The 24,945-nt window shown below is 41.5% G+C and overlaps 1 protein-coding gene across 3 annotated transcripts in view; it reads right to left on the minus strand.

Moving 5' to 3' along the window:
• The window catches only part of mgat5b (alpha-1,6-mannosylglycoprotein 6-beta-N-acetylglucosaminyltransferase B), a 669,403-nt gene that overhangs the window by 547,360 nt on the left and 97,098 nt on the right, over positions 1 to 24,945 (minus strand). For all 3 annotated transcript variants that reach the window (XM_033044620.1, XM_033044619.1, XM_033044618.1), the window contains one exon: positions 21,889 to 22,027. In XM_033044620.1, the coding sequence (XP_032900511.1) occupies positions 21,889 to 22,027 (139 nt within the window). The remainder of the gene's footprint in view (positions 1 to 21,888; positions 22,028 to 24,945) is intronic.

Here is a 24,945-nt window from a genome sequence, read left to right on the forward strand (position 1 = left end):
CACAATATGGGATGTGGACTGATCAATGTCAACAGCCTCAACCCGCATGTGCAGTATAGACATTTCTGAATAACTTCCATGTGATCATTTCCTTTCACAGAAGATATTTGAAATTTAACTGGATGAGGCAATGATACACTCAGTGGCGTTGCAAAATGGGCTAACTTCAGTTTCCAGATTATTACCAAATCAATACAATCAGTGCTTCGACTGCACAGAGCTAACAAATAAGTGGCATGGCCAATCTGGATGATATAGAACATACTGTATTTTACTAAATTAGCCATATCAGCCACATAGCTGTATTTGAGAAATTGAGGTTCTCACCCGTCCAGTTAAATTCAAATTAAGTTAATACCAACTGAAACTATTGATTATTGGGATACAATCAAACCATTTATTTGTCTGGGATCAGCTCTGAGACAAAAGATTAGACCTCTGCTATTCTCAGCTGAAACTAACAAAGTCACAATGATGGACGAACAGTATTCAGCGTTGCTCCACTAAAAACCTCTCATCTGTAAATTTTCAGTCATTTCCAAACTGATGCTATTGCCCAAAGATGGGAAATCTACTAATACCATCTGTAGTTACGGAGGCAGATGGGATTAGCATGAGTTATCAAGTGTTCAGTTATGGTATCAACTGCCAATGGACACCAGGTGCATACTGTGCATTAAAGGGCATGTGGATATGCACAAGTCCAAGGTGATACACTTTGGTGGTGGTTTATGTTAATCACAAAGGTACAATTAAATCAAAGTATCCGGTGATAGTTTTACCTAACCGCATTTAGCACTGGTGTATTATCATGCAAAATCAATGACAACACAGAATGAATGTGTGATCACAAAGCATTTAATAACATTGTGGATCGATGGAACACTAACGATTGAGATGCGTGCATCCAGGCTCAATCAACAGTTGCAAAAAATACAAGGCATATTAGTGGCGAAGGGTGCATTCTCGTTACACAAGGGAGGAATGTTCTTTATGTCTTCCTCCATTTGGCCTCAATAGACGGGTCTTGCAAAATTCTGCAAGATTCCCGCTTCCAGGTTTCATAGTCCCTGCCTGGGTTATATACCCATGATTCCCGCTGATGTGTGGAATGAGCATTAAACCTCACATGGTTATTTCCGGATAAAAAAGATGCTGGTTCAGTTGTGATGTTGAAACCATCCTCTGCATGATATAATCAATTCATAGACTTACAGACTCTGAGAGACCGTTTCCTGCGGCTCGGGTTGTCTAACCATAAGCATTAGGAGTGCTCACTGCAGATTGCAGGAATAGCACCAAATAGCAGCAAACCGAATAGGAGATGGGAAGTATTGTTTATTCTTCTTCACGTTTAACTCAGCACGGATGACTGACACATTGAAATTCAGTTTTATGGGATTATAACATCAAGTTAAAATTCCATTTACTGTGCCTGAAGTACCTCCTCATCATTTGGCTGCGGAGAATATAAACCACTCTTTCCGGTCTCACCCTCTGACGTATAGATTATGAAGGGTATCGTCAACTAAAAACCTGCTAGGCCTAGGGACGCAGAGATATGGGTTGTTAACATTGCGCTACGTCACTTCGCCGATAGGCACCAGCAACATCCCTGTCCTTGGTCAAACTCACGTACTAGTGGTTATGCCATAGCATTGAGTACAGCGCTACGGGTCCAGTCATTGCTACACTGGATAGAATGATCATATCTGTGGGTTATAATAACATGTTTTGTTTATGATTAGTCAAGCAGAGTAGACGGGGACACAGACCAAACCAGATGTTGCATATACCATGGACCTTGGGTTGCGTGTGATCATGCATCTACACAAATATGTCAAGGTCCCTAAGAGCCTCATAGACTCTGACTAGCAATATTGTTAGTTACATAAAACCTCGTTAGAAGGTATCACTACAAATCTTCTCCAGAGGGTTAAATGGGTCTGGCATATACAGGAGTGTACATTGAAATTGAGTCCCACTCTACCAGGACCGCTATACCTCAGCAGCAAGCTTATGGACCACATCCTAGCGGCAGCAGGATGGTCAAACTATTAATCTGTACAAATATTCAGAATACACCTATTGCCAGATCGGGGGTATTTGCCAACTCTATGTTAGGTATGGTTCATACTTCCTCCAGGTTGAGGGAGGTTACGATTCCCACTATTGTTCATTAATGGCATCAACATGTCTATGTCTATGTCATGTCTGAATGCTATATTAATGTTCACTCATCATTGGCCCACTGATGCTGCGTATGACGCCTGTACTCGTTTCCACGGCATGAAATCACAGAGCTTTAAAATCTTCACGTAGTCACTCACGTGACTCCGAAGTAAAATAGTAAGATTAAACGAGAACTTACCAGTTTGAAGTTTGATCTTTATTTTATGAGGAGTAACGTTGAGGGATTACGTGCCCTCCACGCCCACCCTCGATCATAAAGTTCAACTGGTATCCTATTTCTCTACTCTTACTATGTTCAGTTCATTTACTGTTATCTGTGATTTCACACCGCTGCTTTGAAGATTGACACGCATGCGTCCTGGCGGGTTCTTCACGTAATCCCTCAACATTACTCCTCATAAAATAAAGATCAAACTTCAAACTGGTAAGTTCTCGTTTAATCTTACTATTTTGGTTAAAGCGGATTAAATCTGTTTTAACCGAGGTGTCCGTGTGCATCCGTAACAAAGTTTGTTGTTTCACCGAGTGATCGCTAGGTTGCTAGAGCAAACCCCGTCTCAGTCTGTGTTTATCTATTTATTGTTCGTCTTGTTTAGTGAATGTTTTTTGGCTGTTTTTCCATTACTCTCACATTTACACACGTTACTCGGTTATAGTGGATAATCGGTAATAACGGACACCCTTCCCCTCCCCCCACCCCGGGTCCATTATAACAAGGGCTATCTGTATTATCAAAGGGCTTAGCATCAATGGACGAGATGTTGCTACCTCAATCGCAGCATTGAGGAGAATTAAGCTTGTATGCAACGTGGCAGCTGGGCAAAATGGGATCCAATTATCAAATTACTGTTTCATCCTACCCCCATCTCAATTACTCCTCCCAAAACACCCGATTTCTCGCCTCCATCTGCCCTCGCCACCCACTAACCAACTTCCACACGTGTGGCCCATCCATCATTCTCCCTCTTTTTTTTAGAAATGCAGCGTGGAAACAGGCCCATTGGCCCACGCCTACCACTGATCACCCATGCAATAGTTTTATGCTATCCCAGTTTCGCATCTTACACACAAGGGGCAATTACCCTACAAAGTTGCATGCCTTCGGAATATGGGAGGAAACCGGAGCACCCAAAGAAAACCCTCGCGGTCGCGGGGAGAACGTACAAAGTTTGTTTAGACAGGATTGAACCCGGATCTCTGATGCTGTAAGGCAGCAACTCTACTGCTGCGCCACTGCACCATTCTTCTCTACAGCAGCCTTAGAGAAAGCTCTCCAACAGCGCTGACCCATATCCTGGCAGACAGCAAGTCCACAAGTTGACTTTTAATATTCTCAAGTGGAAGAAAACCAGAAGAGTTGCCCCAATTTGACGAGGTCCTGTCATGTACATTCTCACGATCAGGTAGAATTAAACATTGATATCTTCAGATCAATTATTCCAAGCTACTTTACTATATCTTTCAGCGCCTGTATAAAAAAATGATAAGGCAATGCCATTCCATGTTTGGGAAAATCATCTTTTGTTCAAAATAAAAAAATTACGAGAAACAGAATTAGAGAGCACGGGGGAGAAACCGCTGTCAAGATATTTTTGTTACAGCAGATAAATCTCCAACGCATCATTCTCTTTCTTGTGTTTTGAGATACAGCATGGGAACAGGCCCTTCAGTCCACCCAGTCAATACCGGCCAGCGATCACCCTTTCACACTAGTTCTATGGTATTGCACCTTCTCATCCACGTCCTACACTGGGGGCAATTTACAGAGGCGGATTAACCTGCAAACCACATGTCTTTGGGATGAGGGAGGAATCTGGAGCACCCGGAGGAAACTCTCGCAGCCACAGGGAGAAAGTGCAGACAGTACCTGAGGTGGGTTTTTTTTTTTACTTAGTATGCAATGCTACAACTATCAAATAAAAAATTTAGAAAATGCCTTATAGGGAAAGATTGTTTTATTACTCTAGCTGATCAATTACTTAGATTATTTTTTGCAACACAAGGTGGTAGATTTCACATCACCAGTACATTCTCTTTCTAATGACTATTTCTCAATAATATAACTCTTTTAATGTGCAATTATATTTATAACATCCTTTCATTTAAACATTGCTTCTTTGGTAGCTCAGTTATAGGTATGTGGGTAGAAATGTGATGTGTTTATCATAAGCAAACAATAATCTACAATAAATGGTTTCACTGGTGACAGGTCTTTGAAATCATTTCGAAAACTACTCAATTTACAAACAATTTAAACTAAGAATAAGAATGTTTTCATTATTTCAAAGAATTATGAATTCTCTGAAATAATGAAAGCATTCTTATTCTTAGTTTCAGTTGTTTGTAAATTCATAATTCTTTAGCGTTCAGAATATTCATGAATACAACACTTCAATTATCATTTCATTTAATTGATACATAACTCTATAATTGAAATAATTTTCAATTTATATTCTCCAACAATCTCTGACGTCTTTATGATTTTGGAGAAATAATAAGAGATTCATTTTCAGGAATACGCAAGAGCTACTGCAAAGAGGAGAAATCTCCCTGTGGAAAATATTTGTATCTGATAAATGCTGTAGTTCATTTGAAAAATATGAATGAATTAATTCTAACAATTTTGCAAAGTTGTGGATTCAAGCTTGAGTAAGGAATTACTTTATGAATCATGGAAACTTAAGCTAAAGTGGATGTCTCATCTAAACATAACACAGACAAATACATTTAAATTGGAACTATCGCAGCCCCTATCGCAGGTTTCAGAAACATTTAGACATGTACATGGATAGGATAGGTTTAGAGGGATATGGACCAAATGCAGGCCAAACTAGTGGGACTAGTGTAGATAGTGGTCGGTGTGGGCAAGTTGGGCTGTAGGGCCTGTTTCCATGCTGTATGACTTTATGGAACTATACTTCAGGGTTAATAGCAGGCACAAGGAACTGCAGATGCTGGTTTCCAGAAAAAGACAAAAAAAGTGCTGAAGTAACTCAGCGTATATTGTAGGATCTCTGGAGGACATGGATAGGTACCTATTCATATTCTATAGAGATGCTGCCTGACCCGCCGAGTTCCTCCAGCACTTTGTGCGTTTTGCTCAAGATTCCAGCATCTGCAGTTCCTTGGGTCTTAGTTTGATTTTACTTTGGAAACATTACTGTTTTTTGACAGGTAAAATTTTGAAGGATGAAGATGTGTCTAATACCCACAAAGAATAAATGCCTAAAAGACCAACTTCAGTAGACTCGTGGCTGTACCTGTGACTACTACTGAGATAATTGTCATTCTGTCATATTAAAAATCTGACAATCATTTTAATAGAAATATATAATTTAGTTTAAAATATCGGTCATATCAATTTGGAACTCAGCTTTTCCCTATGGTGAAGATATATTAATTCTGCAAAACAGCAGCAGAATATTTCACATTAAATCTTGTTCCAGATCCTCCCCCCACTAAACATACATTATATTACAGTACTGCTGCAATAAGTGACCACAAATTGTGTCATAGAAACATAGAAACATAGAAAATAGGTGCAGGAGTAGGCCATTCGGCCCTTCGAGCCTGCACCACCATTCAATATGATCATGGCTGATCATCCAAATCAGTATCCTGTACCTGCCTTCTCTCCATACCCCCTGATCCCTTTAGCCACAAGGGCCACATCTAACTCCCTCTTAATATAGCCAATGAACTGGCCTCAACTACCTTCTGTGGCAGAGAGTTCCAGAGATTCACCACTCTGTGTGAAAAATGTTTTTCTCATCTCGGTCCTAAAGGATTTCCCCTCTATCCTCAAACTGTGACCCCTTGTCCTGGACTTCCCCAACATCGGGAACAATCTTCCTGCATCTAGCCTGTCCAACCCCTTAAGAATTTTGTAAGTTTCTATAAGATCCCCCCTCAATCTCCTAAATTCTAGCGAGTACAAGCCGAGTCTATCCAGTCTTTCTTCATATGAAAGTCCTGACATCCCAGGAATCAGTCTGGTGAACTGGTCGGTCAGTCTTTAATGTGAATGTACATTAACAGTTGTACCCAAGCTTAGCTTTCCAAACATAGAAATTGGAAAGTGATGCAGAAAAATGCACACAAAGCTTTAGAACAATATTGAATTAGTGGTGGTGAAGTCCAGAAGTAACTGCTGTCACTTGTATAACAATTGCATTTTTAAATTTTTTTTTATCCTTATAATTCAGGGATAAACTAGAAATCAAAGGCACCTCTTCCAGGCTTGTAAAGCAGCAGTCTCTTTTTACAACTAACTACTAATTTAAATAGTATCGGATAACCCTTTAGACTAACGTGAAAATAATGTGTGGAGATAATTTTTAAATGTATAAGATACTAAATAAGAAAAGAGAATGATTACATAAAATGAAATAAGGGACCGAAGGTTATTTCAAATATTTCCTGCTGAGAGGAAATCAAAGACAATAATCATATTTCTTTTTTCAACCTACTCTGATATCTTCAGCAGTGAGCACAGCAGACAACTGATGATCTTTTCTCTGAAGATAGGTGGCCAATCTGAAATCCTTGCTCTTCCCCAATGATACCTGATCTAAGCATTCCGTATTTACATTTTAGATTTCCAGCATCTGCCCGACATTGCTCCAGTTAATATTTTGTTAGAAACACGGAACTGCTGATGCTGGTGAAGATTTTTGTTATCCTGCTTTAAATACTAAACAATCAAATAATAAAATTTAGGAATTAAACAGGTGCTTGATATGACAAATATAATTATTGATTAAACATTAGGTTCATTTTTAAATATTCTAATTTAAAGTGTTGGTTTCATTTAAAGCTGCACAAACTCAGCAGGTCAGGCAACATCCCTGGAGAACATGGTTAGGTGGGTTGGGACCATTCTTTAGACTGACCTGAAATGTCACCTATCCATGTCCCCCACAGATGTTGCCTGACCCATGAGTTACTCCAGCACTTTTAGTTCCCAGAGACACTGAAAATGCTGAATCAAGCTCAGCAAGTCAGGCAGCATCTCTGAAGTGGTACTCCAGCACCTTGTGTTTTTATTTCATAAACCAGCTCCTGCAGTTCCTTGTAATTTCATTTAAAGCTGCTGGAGCCAGAGGAAGAATCCTGCAGAAGTCTATTTTTCCTGTATAGAGCATTTCTCTCCAGTTAGATTCAGGATTTGGTGAATTGTAGTACTGACAATATTAAACCACTAATTGGAAAAAGAATACATGCCTTTTCTTGCTTCTGTGCAAGTCATTTGGGCATTTAAGAAATGATTTGTGTTGTAAAAATAGCAGTCAGAGACTACATTGCCTGTGTACCTGATAATCTATTCATTTGCGAAATAAAACTCTAAATTTTGTATCATCTTCAAGACAAATGACTTGCATTCTCTGCTTTGTTTATTCTTAAAACTCAATTCTCAATTTTGAGAAAAAACTTTCAGCCAAGTTTTTTTTAAATCAAACCTATTAATTGACTTATCAGTGTTTTATTAATTCTGATGTCAGAAGGAAAATGAGATTCCTATGCTTGGCAGAAAAAGCATGTTTAAAATTGGTGACAAGCATTTTGCTCATTTAGCAGTTCACAATGTAAATCATTTTCTTGAAGAGAGAGATTAAAATAATCTGAACTGACAAATTAAAAATCACACCAGCTTGGTGTGAGATATGCTCTTCATTTTCAATATGTACAGAACGCAGCAGATTGCAAAATGGTGGACACTGCCCGATCTATTGCAGGTATTAACCTCCCACCATCAAAGAGATCTATAAGAGATAGAGCATGGAGAACATGGATAGGTAATGTTTCAAGTTGGGACCCTTCTTCAAACTGATTGTGGTGGGTAGTGAGGAGGGGGAGCAAGCTGGAAGAGATGTGGGGGTGGAACAAAGCCTGGCTAGTAATAGGCGGATAGAGGCGAGAGTGAGATGAGATGAGGATACATCTCTATCCACCTATCACTTGTCAGATTTTGTTCCGCCCCCTCCTCTCTTTTCCAGCTTTCTCCTCCCACTACAACAATCAGCCTGAGAAGGGTGCCGACTTGAAATGTCACCCATCCATGTTCTCCATAGATTCTGCCTGACCCAATGAATTACTCAACAATTTTGCATCTTTTTTATAAACCAGCATCTGCAGTCCCTTGTGTCTTTGTTATAACAAACATATCCATCTGCTTCCGACTTGGCATATAACCAAGAACAGCAGGAAAATGTATGTAGAGACACAACGTTGAAGTCTTTGGTCCACCGAGTCTGCGCCGACCAGCGGTCATCCTGCACCTCTTTGAAGTGTGGGAGGAAACCAGAGCACCCAGAGGAAACCCATACAGTCACAGGGAGCACGTACAAGCAGCATCTGTTGTCAGGATTGAGCCTGTGTCACCGGAGCTGTGAGGCAGCAACCCTATCGTTGTGTCCCTGTGCCGTTCATTATTGCCCATATTGTTGACTAAAGTCTGCCACAGGGAGGTTGTGTGGTGCTGGAATCTCTTTGACGATGGTGGAAACTGCAGAGAATGATCTGTTAAAAGTGGATACTGGTGGGGTAGAAGGCAAGGACCAGGAGAACTCTGTCCTTTGTCCATCCCAGTTAAAGGAGCTGTGTGCAGAGGCATGTGAAATGGAAGAGATTTGGTCCAGAGCTAGAAAACAGCAGTAAAGAGAAAGCCCAGATTCTGAAATGAAGATGACATTTCAGAGGCACCTGTATGGAATGTCTCATGGTCAAAGTAAATATGACAGAAATGCAGGAACTGGGAGAATGGAAAATAATCCTCACTGGAGACAGGGTGGAACAAAGAGTACTGGAGATAACTCTGAGGGTCAGTAGGCTTGGAATTATCAGAAGACTTTCCTTTCTTTTTCGCCTCCTTGGGGGCAGAGGACATGCCCAGCCAGACCATTGTGATTGTGGAGTGGGCCGCTGGAGGCCTAGCAGCAGCCTAGGTTCAATTGGATCGGGCACCACACCAAGAGACAGAGTACATGGATCCAGGGCCGGCCTCAAGCCAATTGGACCAATTGCTCCCAATTGGGCCCCGTGCCTAAGGGGGCCCCGCGCCAGAGTAATCTACTCTCGGCTCAGCTCGATCTACCCTGGGTAGAGGGGTGGAGAGAGAGTAGAGGGATGGAGGGGGAAGAAATGGGTAGACGGGGAGGGGGGTGTGAGGGGTGAATGGAGAAGGGGGAGAGGGGGAGGTTGGGTCCTTCCCTCACGGTCCTGGGCAGCGCTCCCGCCTCGCCAGTCGCCGTGCTTCACGCACACAGCCCTGGCTCCACCCCTCTCTCTCCCCGGGGAGACGCGGTGAACAATACAGAGCGGGCCGGGCCGGGGGTTGGAGCAACGTTTACAAACCTCGGCCTCAGCTCACATCCATCCGCTATACATTTTATTTACGACACACACACACACACACACACACACACACACACACACACACACACACACACACACACACACACACACACACACACACACACACACACACACACACAGTTTTAAAAGTATACTAGACCAAGTGCAGACCTGTTGGGTCTGTTCCCCCAATGCACGTTTGCGTCAGGGGGGGGGCGGGGCGGCATGCAGCGTCACACACACTAACCATCCCCACACACACACACTAACCACCCCCCTTGATATTATATTAATATTATCAATTTGCTCCTTTTATCCCATAACCGCCCTATCCACTGACGCATAGCCCCCAACTCGCAGGCGCATCAAGAGAGGGGGGGGGGGGGGTAGACAGTGAGGGCGAAAATGGGAAGAGACAGAGGGAGAGGGGGGGTGGAGGGGAGGAAGAGAGGGAGGGTGGGTTAGGGGGAAAGGGTGGGAGCAAGAGATGGGAGGAATGAGAGGGGAAATGGGGCCGAGATCTGCTGAACAAAGATCCTATAGCTGAGCTGTAGAATCTTTGTTCTGCAGAACTTTCTTGATCTTTCTGCGCCTTTTGAAGAACGGGGGGGGGGGGGGTGGTTGGCCAACGCACCTCGTGGAAAACTGCGCATGCGCGTTGACAGCAGCTGCATTAATCCGCAGCGGCGGGGGGGGCGGGGCCAGGAGGCAGATGGGCCTGGATTGGTGGGCATGTGGGCATTATGATGTCAGCAGCTGGCAAGCGGCGAGTATTTTTAAAAAAGTGAGTTTTGTGAGCAACTTTATTCAAAATCTGGGGAAACAATCAACCGAATTTGGAGAGGAGTGGGTTTCTGAAATCATGTGTTAAATTCCTACCGAAATTGTAAAAATCTCCACGTTTTTGCGTCTGGTTTTCGAGGATATACGTTTCAAACGCAAAATGACACACACACACACACACACACACACACACACACACACACACACACACACACACACACACACACACACACACACACACACACACACACACACACACACACACACACACACACACACACACACACACACATTCACACATTAAAGGGAGCACGAAAGTTGGTGGGAGGTTACGATATTATTTGGATGCATGGAACAAGATAACTTTAGACACTTACATTCTAAGCAGTATCCAGGGTTATACCATAGAATTTATACTAAAACATAACCCACCAGTACAGCATACGCCGCTCTCAGGCATAGAAAAATCTAAAGCACATGCTGAACTACAACGACTATATGAAAAAGGAGTAATTGAACACACCCAACACGAATCACAGGAATTCGTGTCCAATATCTTTATAAAAAACAAGAAAGATGGTGGTTGCCGCATCATCATCGATTTGACAACTTTAAATACCTTTGTACAATATATTCATTTAAAAATGGAAACCTTTGTTACTGTTAAGCAATTAGTTTCCGAAGGCTACTATATGGCAAGCATCGATTTAAAAGATGCTTACTATACAGTACCCATAAGAGGTGACCACAGATGTTATTTGAAATTCAACTGGATGGGACAGAACTGGCAATACAGGGCACTACCAAATGGTCTAACTTCAGCCCCCAGGTTATTCACAAAAATTTTGAAACCAGCCTTGGCGTTACTACGAAAACAAAAACATATGGTAATGGCATATCTGGATGACATATTTATTGTTGGCAAAACTTTGGAATTGGCTAAACTAGCAGTAACAGCCACGAAACAACTGTTTGAAGAACTGGGATTCATCATCCATCCAATTAAGTCTAAATTAACGCCTTCAACAAAAATGGATTACCTGGGGTTCACCATTAACTCGATTCTCATGTCAGTGACTTTGCCGATAGAAAAGGTTACAGCCTTAAAAGAGGCTTGCAGCGAAATCATTGACATCACCAAACCCTCCATTAGACTGGTAGCCAGAATAATTGGGAAAATAGTGGCCGCATTTCCAGCCACACAATTCGGACCTTTACACTATCGAAATTTACAGAGAGCAAAAATAAGAGCACTCAAAATTAATGGTGGCCATTTTGACAGGCCAATGAAGCTACCTACAGAGACCATAATAGAACTAAAATGGTGGGAACACAACATCAAGTATTGTTCCAACCCACTAATTATCAGCAACCCGTCTATGGTACTACAAACTGATGCCAGTGCACTTGGTTGGGAAGCCACCAATTCCATCTCGAGCTGTGGAGGGAGAAGGAATGCACAGGAGGCATCATTATTAAAAGCACGGGGTATAAACTACCTGGAAATGTTAAGTGCATTCCATGGCCTTAAGTCATATTGTTCGGGGTTAAATCACCAGCATGTTAGACTACAAATTGATAACACCACCGTGGTAGCATATATCAACCATATGGGTGGAAATAAATCGACATCATGTGACAATCTGGCCAACACAATTTGGCAATGGTGTATCCAGAGGAATATTTGAATATCAGCTACCTACTTACCAGGTAAACTAAATTTAGTGGCAGACACCAGGTCACGCAAATTCAATGAAAACACTGAATGGATGTTGGATAAAAATGTATTTGCTGAAATTACAGCACGGTATGGAACACCAGATATCGATCTTTTCGCATCCAGGCTAAATTACCAGTTACCAAGTTATGTTTCATGGGAACCAGACCCTGGGGCAGCAGCTACAGATGCATTTTCGCTGCATTGGGGGAAATTGTTTATTTATGCATTCCCTCCTTTCTGCCTCATCAGTCGGGTACTAAGGAAAATACAACAAGACTCTGCATCTGGGATTCTTATAGTACCCGATTGGCCTACTCAACCATGGTTCCCGGTGATACTAGACATGGCATTAGAACCGTGCATCACCATTCAACATAGACCAAATTTACTGGTCCATCCAGTAACACAGGAAAGTCACCCCTGTCATAATCATACCAACTCATTAATTTGTAGAGTCTGAAAGAGCCTCTACAACACATGGGACTGACGGACCGAACAATGGACATGATTGCATCGGCCCACAGACAGTCCACCAAAAAACAGTACTTGGTGCACATCAAGAAATGGGGGAAGTACTGTCACGACAATAACCTCAACCACAGATCCAACAACATTCCGTCTGTTCTGGAATTTCTGGCCAGCCTTCACTATGATGAGGGGCTCAGCTACAGTGCCATCAACTGTGCCAGAAGTGCTCTGTCAAACTACCTGTGGCAAGGAACAGAGCGGCATTCTGTAAGGACACACCGCCTGGTAACCAAACTAATGAGGGGCATTTTCAACACGAATCCCCCAAGAACCAGGTACACCCAAATTTGGGACATGAGCATTGTATTGACCATGTTGAGAAACTGGTCTCCACCAACAGCTCTGTCCCTACAGAAACTAACAATGAAAATGGTCATGCTGATGGCTTTGGTCACGGCACAAAGGGTCCAGTCGCTACAAAAACTAAGGCTGGACAACTTGACTATTTCATCTGGGAATTTGACTTTTCATATCCATGACTTAATTAAACAGAACAGACCGGGAACAGCAGGGCAAAAAATAGAATTCAGGGCCTACCCGACGGATGATCGCCTCTGTATAGTAACTCACTTACAATTATACATAGAACAGACAAGAATCATCAGAAGGAAAGAAATGGCACTGTTAATTAGCCACAAACAGCCACATAAAAAAGTGACAGCCCAGACCATCTCACGATGGCTAAAACAGGTCTTAATAAAGGCAGGAGTAGATACTAACGTTTTTAAATCTCACTCCACCAGGGCTGCAGCCACATCAGCAGCAAAACAGTTGGATGTTCCTATGGACCAAATCCTCAAGACTGCAGGATGGTCAACGGAAAGAACGTTCCAACGATTTTATCATAAACCGGTCATAGAACCTGGAACATTTGCAGAAACACTTTTAAGTTCTGTAATATGATTTACCCATAAATAGGGGCTATGATTTGGATTTAATAAAAAATGTTCGTTGTTTCAATATCGTATTGATATCTAATGATGTTAACACTATTCTCCCCACAATCAAGGCAGAAGTGAGGCATGGACTCGTTCCACGGCATGAAATCACAGAGCTTTAAAATCTTCACGTAGTCACTCACGTGACTCCGAAGTAAAATAGTAAGATTAAACGAGAACTTACCAGTTTGAAGTTTGATCTTTATTTTATGAGGAGTAACGTTGAGGGAATACGTGCCCCCCGCTCCCACCCTTGATCATATACTCAACTGGTATCTCTTCTCTAATCTTACTATGTTTAGTCATTATAGTTATCTGTGATTCCACACCGCTGCTTTGAAGAATGACACGCATGCGTCCTAGCGGGGTTCTTCACGTATTCCCTCAACGTTACTCCTCATAAAATAAAGATCAAACTTCAAACTGGTAAGTTATCGTTTAATCTTACTTTTTTATATTAAAATGTAGCTTAGATCTGTTTGGTCCATTAGCTCGCAGGCACTTTTTAAGTGCACATTCTGATTACTTTCCATTCTACTATAGAGATATAAAGTCTATAATAGACTTTATTTATATTTCTATGATTCTACAGACCTTGGCTGGGAACCTGGGGCTCATCAAAACTATTCCCAATTGGGCCCCGCACCTCCTAAGGCCGGCCCTGCATGGGTCGGTCATGGCCTGCAGCAGCACTGAACAGAGCAGTGGAGCAGTGGTGGGGGACACCAACAACATCGTCTGGCCAAGCGGAACCCTCCACCTAAGCTCCAATGCCATTGCCACGACAACAGGCCTTTATGACCAAGTTAGAATCTTTATTTTTAACAAATTTTATATTTTGGATCTAAGACGGTGCCAGAAATGTGGCAACTATTGCGTACTGCCTCGGTGTTATCCATATACCTACAATTTTGTACTTGCGTATGAATGTGTCTATGTATAGTAAGATGTGCCCACTAGGGGCGCCGCATTGATGGCAGCCTCTGCCTACAGTCTGTCTGTTTTTCTATCTTTTTTTTATTTTTAGTCTGTTTTAAAAGTGTGACTTGGAGGTTTCCTTAGTTTTTCTATGTGGGGGAGGGGGGTAGGGTAAGGGGGAAACCGTTTCCCAATCACTTCCTAGCGAGGATGTGACTATTCTCCGAGTCGCGTCCTCGCCCCTCTCCTCGCGGCCAACCAACTGGATCGGTGTGGCCTTTCCTGCCGGGAACGGCCAAAGCTTCAGCGGTGGCGGCGCAGCACTGGATTCACCGCGGAGCGGGCGATGCCTACCTGGATCGCCGTTTGAAGCTCAGGAGTGCTGGGCCTGCTGCTTCAACATCGCAGAGCTGGGGTTTGGAGAGCTCCCAGCGCGGGCAGGGCGCTGACTTCAACATCGCGGAGTCCTGGGACCTTTTGCCGAGGGCCGTCAGCGTGAATCTCCGCCCAGCGCGGCCTGTGGACTTCGGGAGCCGCGGACTCCGGTAGGAAGTGGCCGATTCGGATGTCCAAGCCGTTGAGGTGGTTCTCCCGTTCCGACGTCGGAGTTCCATCATCCCGGCAAGAGGGTGTGAACATCGGGCCGCCCGTAACGGCGACAGCGAGGGGTTCGGGAGCCCCCCGACCACGGGTGAACAACAGAGGACAACAGAGGAGGATGACTGATTTTGGAACCTTCCCTCACAGTGGGGAAACTTTGATCCCGCTGTGTGGGGATGTCTGTGTTAAAGACTATCGTGTTCTGTGTTCTTTATTATTTGTATAGCTGTATGGTGACCACACATTTCACTGTGCCAGTTGGTATATGTAACAAATAAATCTATCTTGTATCTTGATTTCACTGAACTGTACGCAAAACAGAAATTTCACTGTACCAAAGTACCATTGAATGGGCTGGGCAAACCCTCTTCCTGCATTTCAAAACTCCCACATTTCCTTGTCTCTATTCTCAATCTGTAATGGCTTCCATATTCTCATTGAACTGATAACCAATTTATCCCCCATGGTCACCCCAGTTTCACCATATCAGAAAATACCCCAACCTCCCTGTAGCATTATAGGTTTCATCTTCCTTCGGATATCTGACATGGGACCTCTGACCTGAAACATTGACACTGTTTCTACTCCAAAAGATGCTGCTCGACCTGCCGAGCATTTCTAACATTGTCTGTTTTTGATACATGGATGGAGATATTAGGCCAAATTTTACAGTAGATAGCAGCCTTTAAAAGAAACATCGAGTAGAAAGTCACTAACAAATTGAATGTTGTAATTGTCATAGTTCTGCAAAGCTCACATCTTAACAATTACTATTATAAATGATTATTTCTTAAAATAGTTAATTCTGACCTTTTCCCCAGAGGTACATCTCCACGGTGTGAGAGCAACACAAATAGATAATCACTAAAGGTTTGCAAGAATATCTCTAAGGTAATAGCTCATTTCCAGTCAGTCAGAATTCAACCAGGCAAATTAGTAAAGGAAAATGTAATTAATTATGATTAAATTAATGACAACATTTGAATGACTGATGAATGAGTTCTTCGATCCTTCTAGCAGTCATTGGTGGTATTGGGAAATTAAAAAAAAACTATCACTGGATAACAGTTGCTCAGCACTTTAACTCCCCCTCCCACTCCGAATCCGACCTCTCTGTCCTGGGTCTCCTCCATGGCCAGAGCGAGCAACACCGGAAATTGGAGGAACAGCACCTTATATTCCGCTTGGGGAGTCTGCAGCCTGCGGGCTTGAACATTAAATTCTCCCAATTTTGTTAGCCCTTGCTGTCTCCTCCCCTTCCTTAGCCCTTGCTGTCTCCTCCCATCCCCCAGCCCTCCGGCTTCACCTCCTCCTTTTTCCTTCCTTCTCCCCGCCACCCCCATCAGTCTGAAGAAGGGTTTCGGCTCGAAACGTTGCATAGATGCTGCTGCACCCGCTGAGTTTCTCCAGCTTTTTTGTGTACCTTTTGAATTAAGTTGGTCTTTTAAGAATTTGGGAGCAAAATAGCAAAGATTTTACTAGCATTAATTTTACTGGAAGTACAGTTCTATTACTTTATTAAGTTAATTTAATTCTGATGAGGTATCAGAGTTTATGGTTAAAGTCAGAGGTTGAGGGGAGAACTAATGGTTGTTTATAAAGTTATGAGAGGTATAGATAGGGTAGACATTAAGAACCTTTTCTCCCAGAGTGGAAATGTCAAAGACCAGAGGGAATATGTTCCAGGTGAGAAGGGCAAAGATTAAAGGAGAAGAGCAGGGCAAGTTATTTTTTCCCCACATTGAGTTGTACACTGCCAGGGGCTGTGGAGGCTGATATGATAGTAGTGTTTAAGAGTGTTTAAGAGGTTTTTAAATAAACACACAGATATGCAGAGAATGGATGTGGATCACATGTGGCGGAGCAGATTAGTTTAACTCAGCATAGTGTTCGGCTCTCTGTCCTAAATGGAAAGATTGTAAGAGTCTCCAGCATTCTCTAGCATTGATCCGCACTGCACTTCCCTTTGTGTACATTTAATTTTAAGGTAATTTAAACTTTTGGCAGACTGATGAGATGTAATACAGAAGTTCTAAGCACTATTAGCCTATCAAGATTATTTTGAGAGCCTCAGCAGAAAATGACAAATGACGGCCATTTTGCTGTCACTCTTAAAAGCCAGAATGACGGGAGTGGGAGGAAAGTAAATGAGACATTTAATCCATACCTATAATTCAAAGAGTCGAAACCAGGGCTTCAATCTGACTAATTCTCTTCCGCTTGAAAGGTAGAGCTGCTGTTAATTAATTTGAGTGTGAAGTTCAGAGAAATCAGCAACTACGTTGATTCTAATTACATTCTCTCTCATCTAATATTACTATCCTGATTCAAGGTGACCGCTGTTTAAGATGCAAGCAGGTTCTGAAACTTGCATAAATAATAATGGATGCAGGATTTCAAAATGTTATGGACTTTTCATGATACCATTACCCATTCTGTATGCTGAATGGATAGAAACGAGGGAGTTCTGGGATCTATACGTATAATGAATTGCATGGTCATTCTTAGAACAAAAATACCAAGCAGCACAAAGAACTCCAATGCCAGAAACCTCCATAAAAACTTTATTTTCAGTAAGTTGATGATATGACCCACACCATCCTGGACACACACTCATCTCCCTGCTACCTTCAGGTAGAAGGTACAGGAGCCTGAAGACTGCAACAACCAGGTTCAGGAATAGCTACTTCCCCACAGCCATCAGGCTATTAAACCTGGCTCGGACAAAACTCTGATTATTAATAACCCATTATCTGTTATTTGCACTATATCAGTTTATTTATTCATGTGTGTATATATTTATATTATGGTATATGGACACACTGATCTGTTTTGTAGTAAATGCCTACTATGTTCTGTGTGCTGAAGCAAAGCACGAATTTCATTGTCCTATCAGGGACACATGACAATAAACTCACTTGAACTTGAACTTGAAGTAAAGACTACAGGAGAAATTCAGTATAAACCCTGACATTGTTAACTAATGGGAGAACGTGTATAAGACAAACTCAAAACAAAGTAGGAGAAATTGAAATGTAGTTAAGGACTGTATGGATCACTCCTAAAAGCTGCATATTAAAAGAACATATAACACAGGACCATTTTTTTCAGCCCATAATATCTGCATCAATCACAAAGCCGTAAAGTGCACAAAGTGGTCTATATCCCTTCATGTTCATGTCTAAATCTACTTAATTGGTGTTATCATCTCCACATCCACCACTTCCTCGGATAGTACCTTTCATGTAAATAAAAACATGCCAAGTAAATAATCTTTTCCCATGTTAAACCTATGAATTTAGTGCTTATCATGCCCACCCCGAAAAAAGGACTCTTACTGCCTACCCTACCTATGCCCACATAATTCCATCATCAGGATGCCCGTGGCCTGCGACACTCCAAGAAAACAATCCAAGTTTATCCATCCGCTCCTTATTGCTGATGCCTCTCCAATCCAGGTAGCATCCTGGTGAACCTCTTCTGAACCCACTCGAAAGCCTCTACATCCTTCCTGTAATGCATCGAACAGAACTGCACACAAAACTCCAAATGTGACCTGATCAAAATGTTATATGGCTACAACATGACCTATCGATTTTTATACTCAAAACCACAATCGAAGAAGGCAAGCGCGCCATACACATTATTTACTATCCAATCTACTTGTGTTGCCACTTTCCAAGAGACTTTAATTCCAGGATCCCTCTCTACATCAATGCTGCTATACTTCTAATATACTACTGAAAGGAACATCACCCATTATTTAGCACTAAAGGAGAAAACATCCAGCTCATTCCATTTTTGGCTTGCATGTGGAATTCTGTGTGGATTTTGACGGGGCCAATTTTGTCAAAATGCATGAATATACATTTTTGATTCATAAATGTACGATGTTCACCTAGCAAACCGCTAACAATAGCCTGTTTCCTTTATCATCATTACTTTTTGCATATCTTTCATTCATTTGTTCTATATCTCTCGACATCACTGTCTATATCTCTCGTTTCCCTTTCCCCCCGACGAGTCTGAAGAAGGGTCTCGACCCAAAACGTCACTGATTCCTTCTCTCCAGAGATGCTGCCTGTCCCGCTGAGTTACTCCAGCTTTTTGTGCCTTTCTTCGGTTTAAACCTGAATCTGTAGTTCCTTCCTACACAATTAATTTTCCTTTCCTACTCTGTGGAATTATCCATTGTTCCCTCTGAGAAACATGCAGTAAGTTTTTATCGGGGTCTTATCAATATTGCTGATGATCAAGTATGCGGTTGCAAGTGGACGCAGTGTTTTTTCTGCAATAAAGCCCAAGAAAATATTGTGTCATTGGCAACTACATTATTTGAATAAAAGAATCTGCTATAAATAATATATTTCTATTAGTATGCCACTTTTTCAGGTGAAAATTACAGAAACTATCTTTAAACAGATTATTATTCAATTGTAAAGCTAATTGAATCTATTACAAGGAACTGAATATAATCATGCATACATCAATGTGTACCACTATATTAAAAAAATAGAATTTATTTTGAAAATTATCATATCATGGATCTCCTTTTGAATCTTTTTTGCGCTTTGATTATATTTCTCCCCCATAGTGTTCTGACTGACAATACAAAGTGATGTGCCTTGACATGAAGGCCACTTGTCAAAGTACAAAACAAAATCAAAGATAAGGGATGACAACTCTGATGAGCAAAATTTCAAAAGTAGAAAGCTTTTGAAAAACTTATCCTTGCAAATTAGATTTGCCCTCAAATCGGAATAATTGGAAGAATGGATTGGATTAGTCCTACAGTGTGGAAACAGGCCCTTCGGCCCAACTTGCCCACACCGGCCAACAATGTCCCAGCTACCCTAGTTCCACTTACCTGCGCTTGGTCCATAACCCTCCAAACCTGTCCTACCCATGTACCTGTTCAACTGTTTGTTAAATGATGGGATACAGTAGTCCCAGCTTCAACCACTTCCTCTGGAAGCTTGTTCCATAGACCCACCTCCCTCTGTGTGAAAAAGTTACCCCTCAGATTCCTATTAAATCTTTTCCCCTTCAACTTGAACCTATGTCCTCTGGTCCTTGATTCCCCTACTCTGGGTAAAATATTCTGTGCATCTACCCGATCTATTCCTCTCATGATTTTGTACACGTCTATAAGATCTCCCCTCATTCTCCTACCCTCTATGGAATAGAGACCCAGCCTACTCAACCTCTCCTTTTAACTCACACCCTCTAGTCCTGGCAACATCCTCGTAAATCTTTTCTGAGCCCTTTCAAGCTTGACAATATCTTTCCTGTAACATGGTGCCCAGAACTAAACACAATATTCTAAATGCGGTCTCATCAACGTCTTATACAACTGCAACATGACCTCCCAACTTCTATACTCAATTCTCCGACTGATGAAGGCCAAAGTGCCAAAAGATAATGATGCATAGGTGTAGGAAGGAACTGCAGATGCTGGTTTAAACCGAAGGTAGACACAAAAAGCTGGAGTAACTCAGCGGGACAGGCAACATCTCTGGAGAGAAGGAATGGATGACGTTGCGGGTCTCAACCCGAAACGTCACCCATTCCTTCTCTCCAGAGATGTTGCCTGTCCTGCTGAGTTACTCCAGCTTTTTGTGTCTATGATGCATAGGTATTGACTACTGTCATTAAGCAAAAGGGAGGCAGATTCTCCATAGATAAGGCTCACTGCAGAATCATCTTTCAAATCACCTATCAACTGTATAAGACAAAAAAAAGTTAAAGCAAAATGTGTAACAGTGACTTTATGATCCGCTCCCTTACTCTGTGGCAAAAGCATTGTGCAAACACAGTTTAAAAATCATAAAGACTGCAATACACTGAAAGAGGCAAGAGAGGGATCACAAAAGTATACATTTGAGTTATTTTAAGTTCAAATGCCAAATTGTGCGTGCAGTCCTTAACTATTTATTATCTTAAGCTAGTTCATTTTTGGACTGATATATAACCACTGATTGATTTACTAAGCCATAGGAAATGCCTATGAGCACAAAAAAGAAAAGACAGTTAGATTGCAGCAATATCAATTTAAATTAATGATAGACACAAAATGCTGGAGTAGCTCAGCGGGACAGGCAGTATCTCTGGAGAGAAGGAATGGGTGACATTTGAGACCCTTCTTCAGACCGAGAGTCAGGGGAGATGGAAACTAGAGATGTGGAAGGGTACAAAGAGCATGTATGGTGTGAAAAGGACAGATCAAAGCAGACATTGAAGAATGTTCATTGTTAGCTGAGGGGAAGGTAACATCGAGGCATGCAAACAGTAAAATTAATCAGGAGAATAGTGAAACTAGTAGGAGAACAAGGGAGGAGGATCGGAGAGAGAGATAAAGCAAGGGTTACTTGAAGTTAGAGAAATCAATATTCATACTACTGGGTTGTAAGCTGCCAAAGCGAAATAGGAGGTTGAGACTATGTGCTCGAGTTGGGCAGTGCAGAAGATGCAACGCTCCAATACAAAGTCAAACATACCATGAATTAAACCATGTAGATAATACATTCTGAATTTACACAAAGCTGACTTCATGGTTCAATTGATGACACGCAGACCACCAAAAAATGACTGCACACACCATCCTTGAGCTGGAACATCACCTTAATCAGAACAAGGTTCCACATGGAAATTGCCTTAAAATGGAGAGCATCAAAATTTAGAATACTGAAACCTTCAATTCGGAGTAATTTAAAATGTTATTAAAAACAGAATAATTTGACATTGTAGCTAAAAGCTAAATATGGATCTGTTTGTTTAACTAGAATAAGAAACCAGAAGGAACTTGATAATAAGTGTACCAGCCATTAACATGCTTCTTTTTACATGGGTACTTACTGATTTAAAGCAGAGCTAAGTTCTTCCAACTTTCTGAAGTCGCTCACGTTTTCCAGTTTAGCCAGGGGCTCCATTCTCTTCAATATTATTTCCAACATGTCCGTCAATTTTCTCAGCACACGGAACTCCAGTCCAATTCCTTTAATGCAAAGGAGATCACATTTTCATTACACTGGGGCAATTGTGCAGTAGAAAGCAATGAGTAGGTTACACAAAAGGAAGAGATTTGCAGCGCTCAAGAAAATGCACAAAATAAATTATTTAATAACGTTCGAAACCAGTTCATTTTGTATCGCTTTTGAAAACACTACTTCTGGAAGGCAAAGGATTTCAAAATAAAATGGGAAAAAAGTGGGAGACAAGTAGATGTTTTTAAAAATAAGCCAATGTTTGTGATTGGAAGTGAACAGTCCCAACGGTGGGAGGGGTAAAATTAGTGGTAATGATCAGGGAGAATGGGACCTCCAGTTTAAAACAAAATTCAAGATTTGCTAAACTTTGTGAATAGGGAAGAAGATAATTGGTATTGATATTGCCCTTGGTTTATTATTGTCAGGTATACTGGGATACAGTGACAAGCTTTTATGAATGATTTATTAAACAATGTTTTGAAAGAAAATGAGATGCCTTTGATTTTTTTAAATCCTAAAGTGGCAAATGAATGTGTCAGAGAGCATTTACCAAATACCGATTCTTGATTATTTTAAAGCTCTGCTTTCTGGCAAGTGGAATAACCTGCAAAGCAAATTGACCCATTCCATTGCTTCAGTTATAAGAACCCAGCCTCAGTGCTTAGCATCCGTCGAAACTTGCCCACCTCACCAGAGAGGTGATCCGCCCACACTCAATAATCCCCTACTTGCAGTAGCGACCTGCTTGAACTGTACATTCAACAGGAAAACACATTCCATCTATGAAGTTGAGCCATTGCACAGCGAATTGCTAGCAGCCAAATAGAAATCACATCTCATCGGTGCTGTGCAATTGCTACCGGTGTGCGTTTCTGTTGTACAACATGATTGCAGTACATGTTGGTATCTGCTTGTCGAATTCAATAGAAAGCCAGAAAGCAGATGGAAAGTACATCAGCTCAGATTTGATGTATGTCACCAGTCAAATCAAACCCCTCGGTAGAAAGACCTGCTGAACCTGCAAATTCCTGGCTGCAAATAGTTTACCATCAAAGATCTAGCCTTCAAACGGCACATTGGTCTCCTGCTAAGTAAATGTAAAAACGGATCAATTTAAGGGATTAGAACTATTTTGTTTAATTGAGTTGATACAGTTTGTATCCTACTTGGACATAATACTTCATTCTACCAATTTGTTCAGATCAATTTGTCAACTGATAAAACATATTGCTTGATAACATAAGCAAATTGCTGAAAATTACATTTAGAAGGCACTTTGGAAAAAACTTTATAAATGTTTCATATAATCAATTGGAATAATAGCAAAATATAATGGATATTCCAAATAAATTAAACGTTACGACAAGTTTGTGATTAAGGTATAATTTGCAGCTTCCATGGGTTTTTTTGCAGAACTTTTTAAATTATGTCCTTTAATGCATATAATTTCATAAAAATTGCATTAATGTAGCAGTTAGGGAACGTTTGTTTTCCATTCACTGACCTCACGTTTATTGAGCAGAAGAGACTGGGTAAAGGAACGATATAGCTCATGGCGGGAGAAATCAAATTAAGACATTTCTATTGCTTACAAATTAAAATGTAATCTTCGTATCTCACCAACAACCAAATCAAGCTGCCTTATGCAATTATATTTAACTGATTAGCATTACAGACTGCTGACTATGTGGATTCTGTAGAGAGCACTAATTTTGTTTCGTACAACAGTAAATACCTGCAGGCGTTAGAGCAGTGTTTGTCATTTAATTAAGTATTCTGCAGGAAGTAACAACTTGCTGACACGGCGGCGCACTACTTCTGTTGGCTTCTCACGTTGCCAGAATTGCAAAGTAATTTGGCTCTTAGAACCTTCACCACCAGTCAGAGATCATGGCCTTCTTCCACCTCAGCACCATTCGCCAGCATTTACTGCAATGCTGCTTGGATTAGAGGATTTCAGCCACTGGAAGCAGTTGGCAGGCAGAATGGTGGCGCAGTGGTAAAGTTGCTGTCTTACAGTGCCAGAGACACGGGTTCGATTCTGACCATGGGTGCTGTCGGTACAGAGTTTGCACATTCTTCCTGTGACTGTGTGGGATTTCTCTTGGTATTCCTGTTTTGTCCCACACACCAAAGGCGTGCAGATTTGTAGGACAATTGACTTCAGTAAAATTGTAAAATTGTCCTTCGTGTGTGTAGGATAGTGTTAGTGTGCGGGGATCGCTTGTCAGCACAGACTCGGTTGGCCGAAGGGCCTGTTTCCACGCTGTATCTCTAAACTAAATTTAACTTAATAGAAGTATATAAAATATTGAGAGGCATAGATAAGATAGACAGTAAGAAAGTTGTTCCCAGGGTGGAAAAGTCCAACACTAGTGAGTATAATTATAAGGTGATGAGAGGGGACGTTTGTTGGAGATGCACGGGGCAAGCATTTTTCCCCCCACAGATAGTGATGGGAGCCTGGAACACATTGCCAGGGGTAGTGGTGGGAAGCAGATACAATGGTGGTGTTTAAGAATCTTTTAGAAAAGTACATGGAAGTGCAGGGAATAGAGGGATATGGATGATGTACTGGCAGATGAGATCAGTTTAACTTGGCATCATGTGTGGCACAAACATTATGGGCATAAGGGCCCATTCCAGTGCTGTACTGTTCTATGTTTAATATTCAATGTTCTATGATATCCATTTCCAATGCCCGGACTCACGCAGCTACTGTATCTAGAATAGAGAATTTTAAATGTTCACTACCCTCAGTGAAGGAAGTTCTCTTCATTGCTTTGTTAAATAGCCTACCCCTATGCTCAAGTTGTGCCCCTGCTCCTAGGTCCTCAAGTCCTGTCACACCCTGAACATTATTTTAAGATTTGATGAGGTCTTATCTCATTCACCTAAACTCTGGATTACAAGAGTAAGGAAGACT

This window comes from Amblyraja radiata, chromosome 26 (genome assembly GCF_010909765.2).
Source record: "Amblyraja radiata isolate CabotCenter1 chromosome 26, sAmbRad1.1.pri, whole genome shotgun sequence".
Taxonomy (NCBI): Eukaryota; Metazoa; Chordata; class Chondrichthyes; order Rajiformes; family Rajidae; genus Amblyraja; species Amblyraja radiata.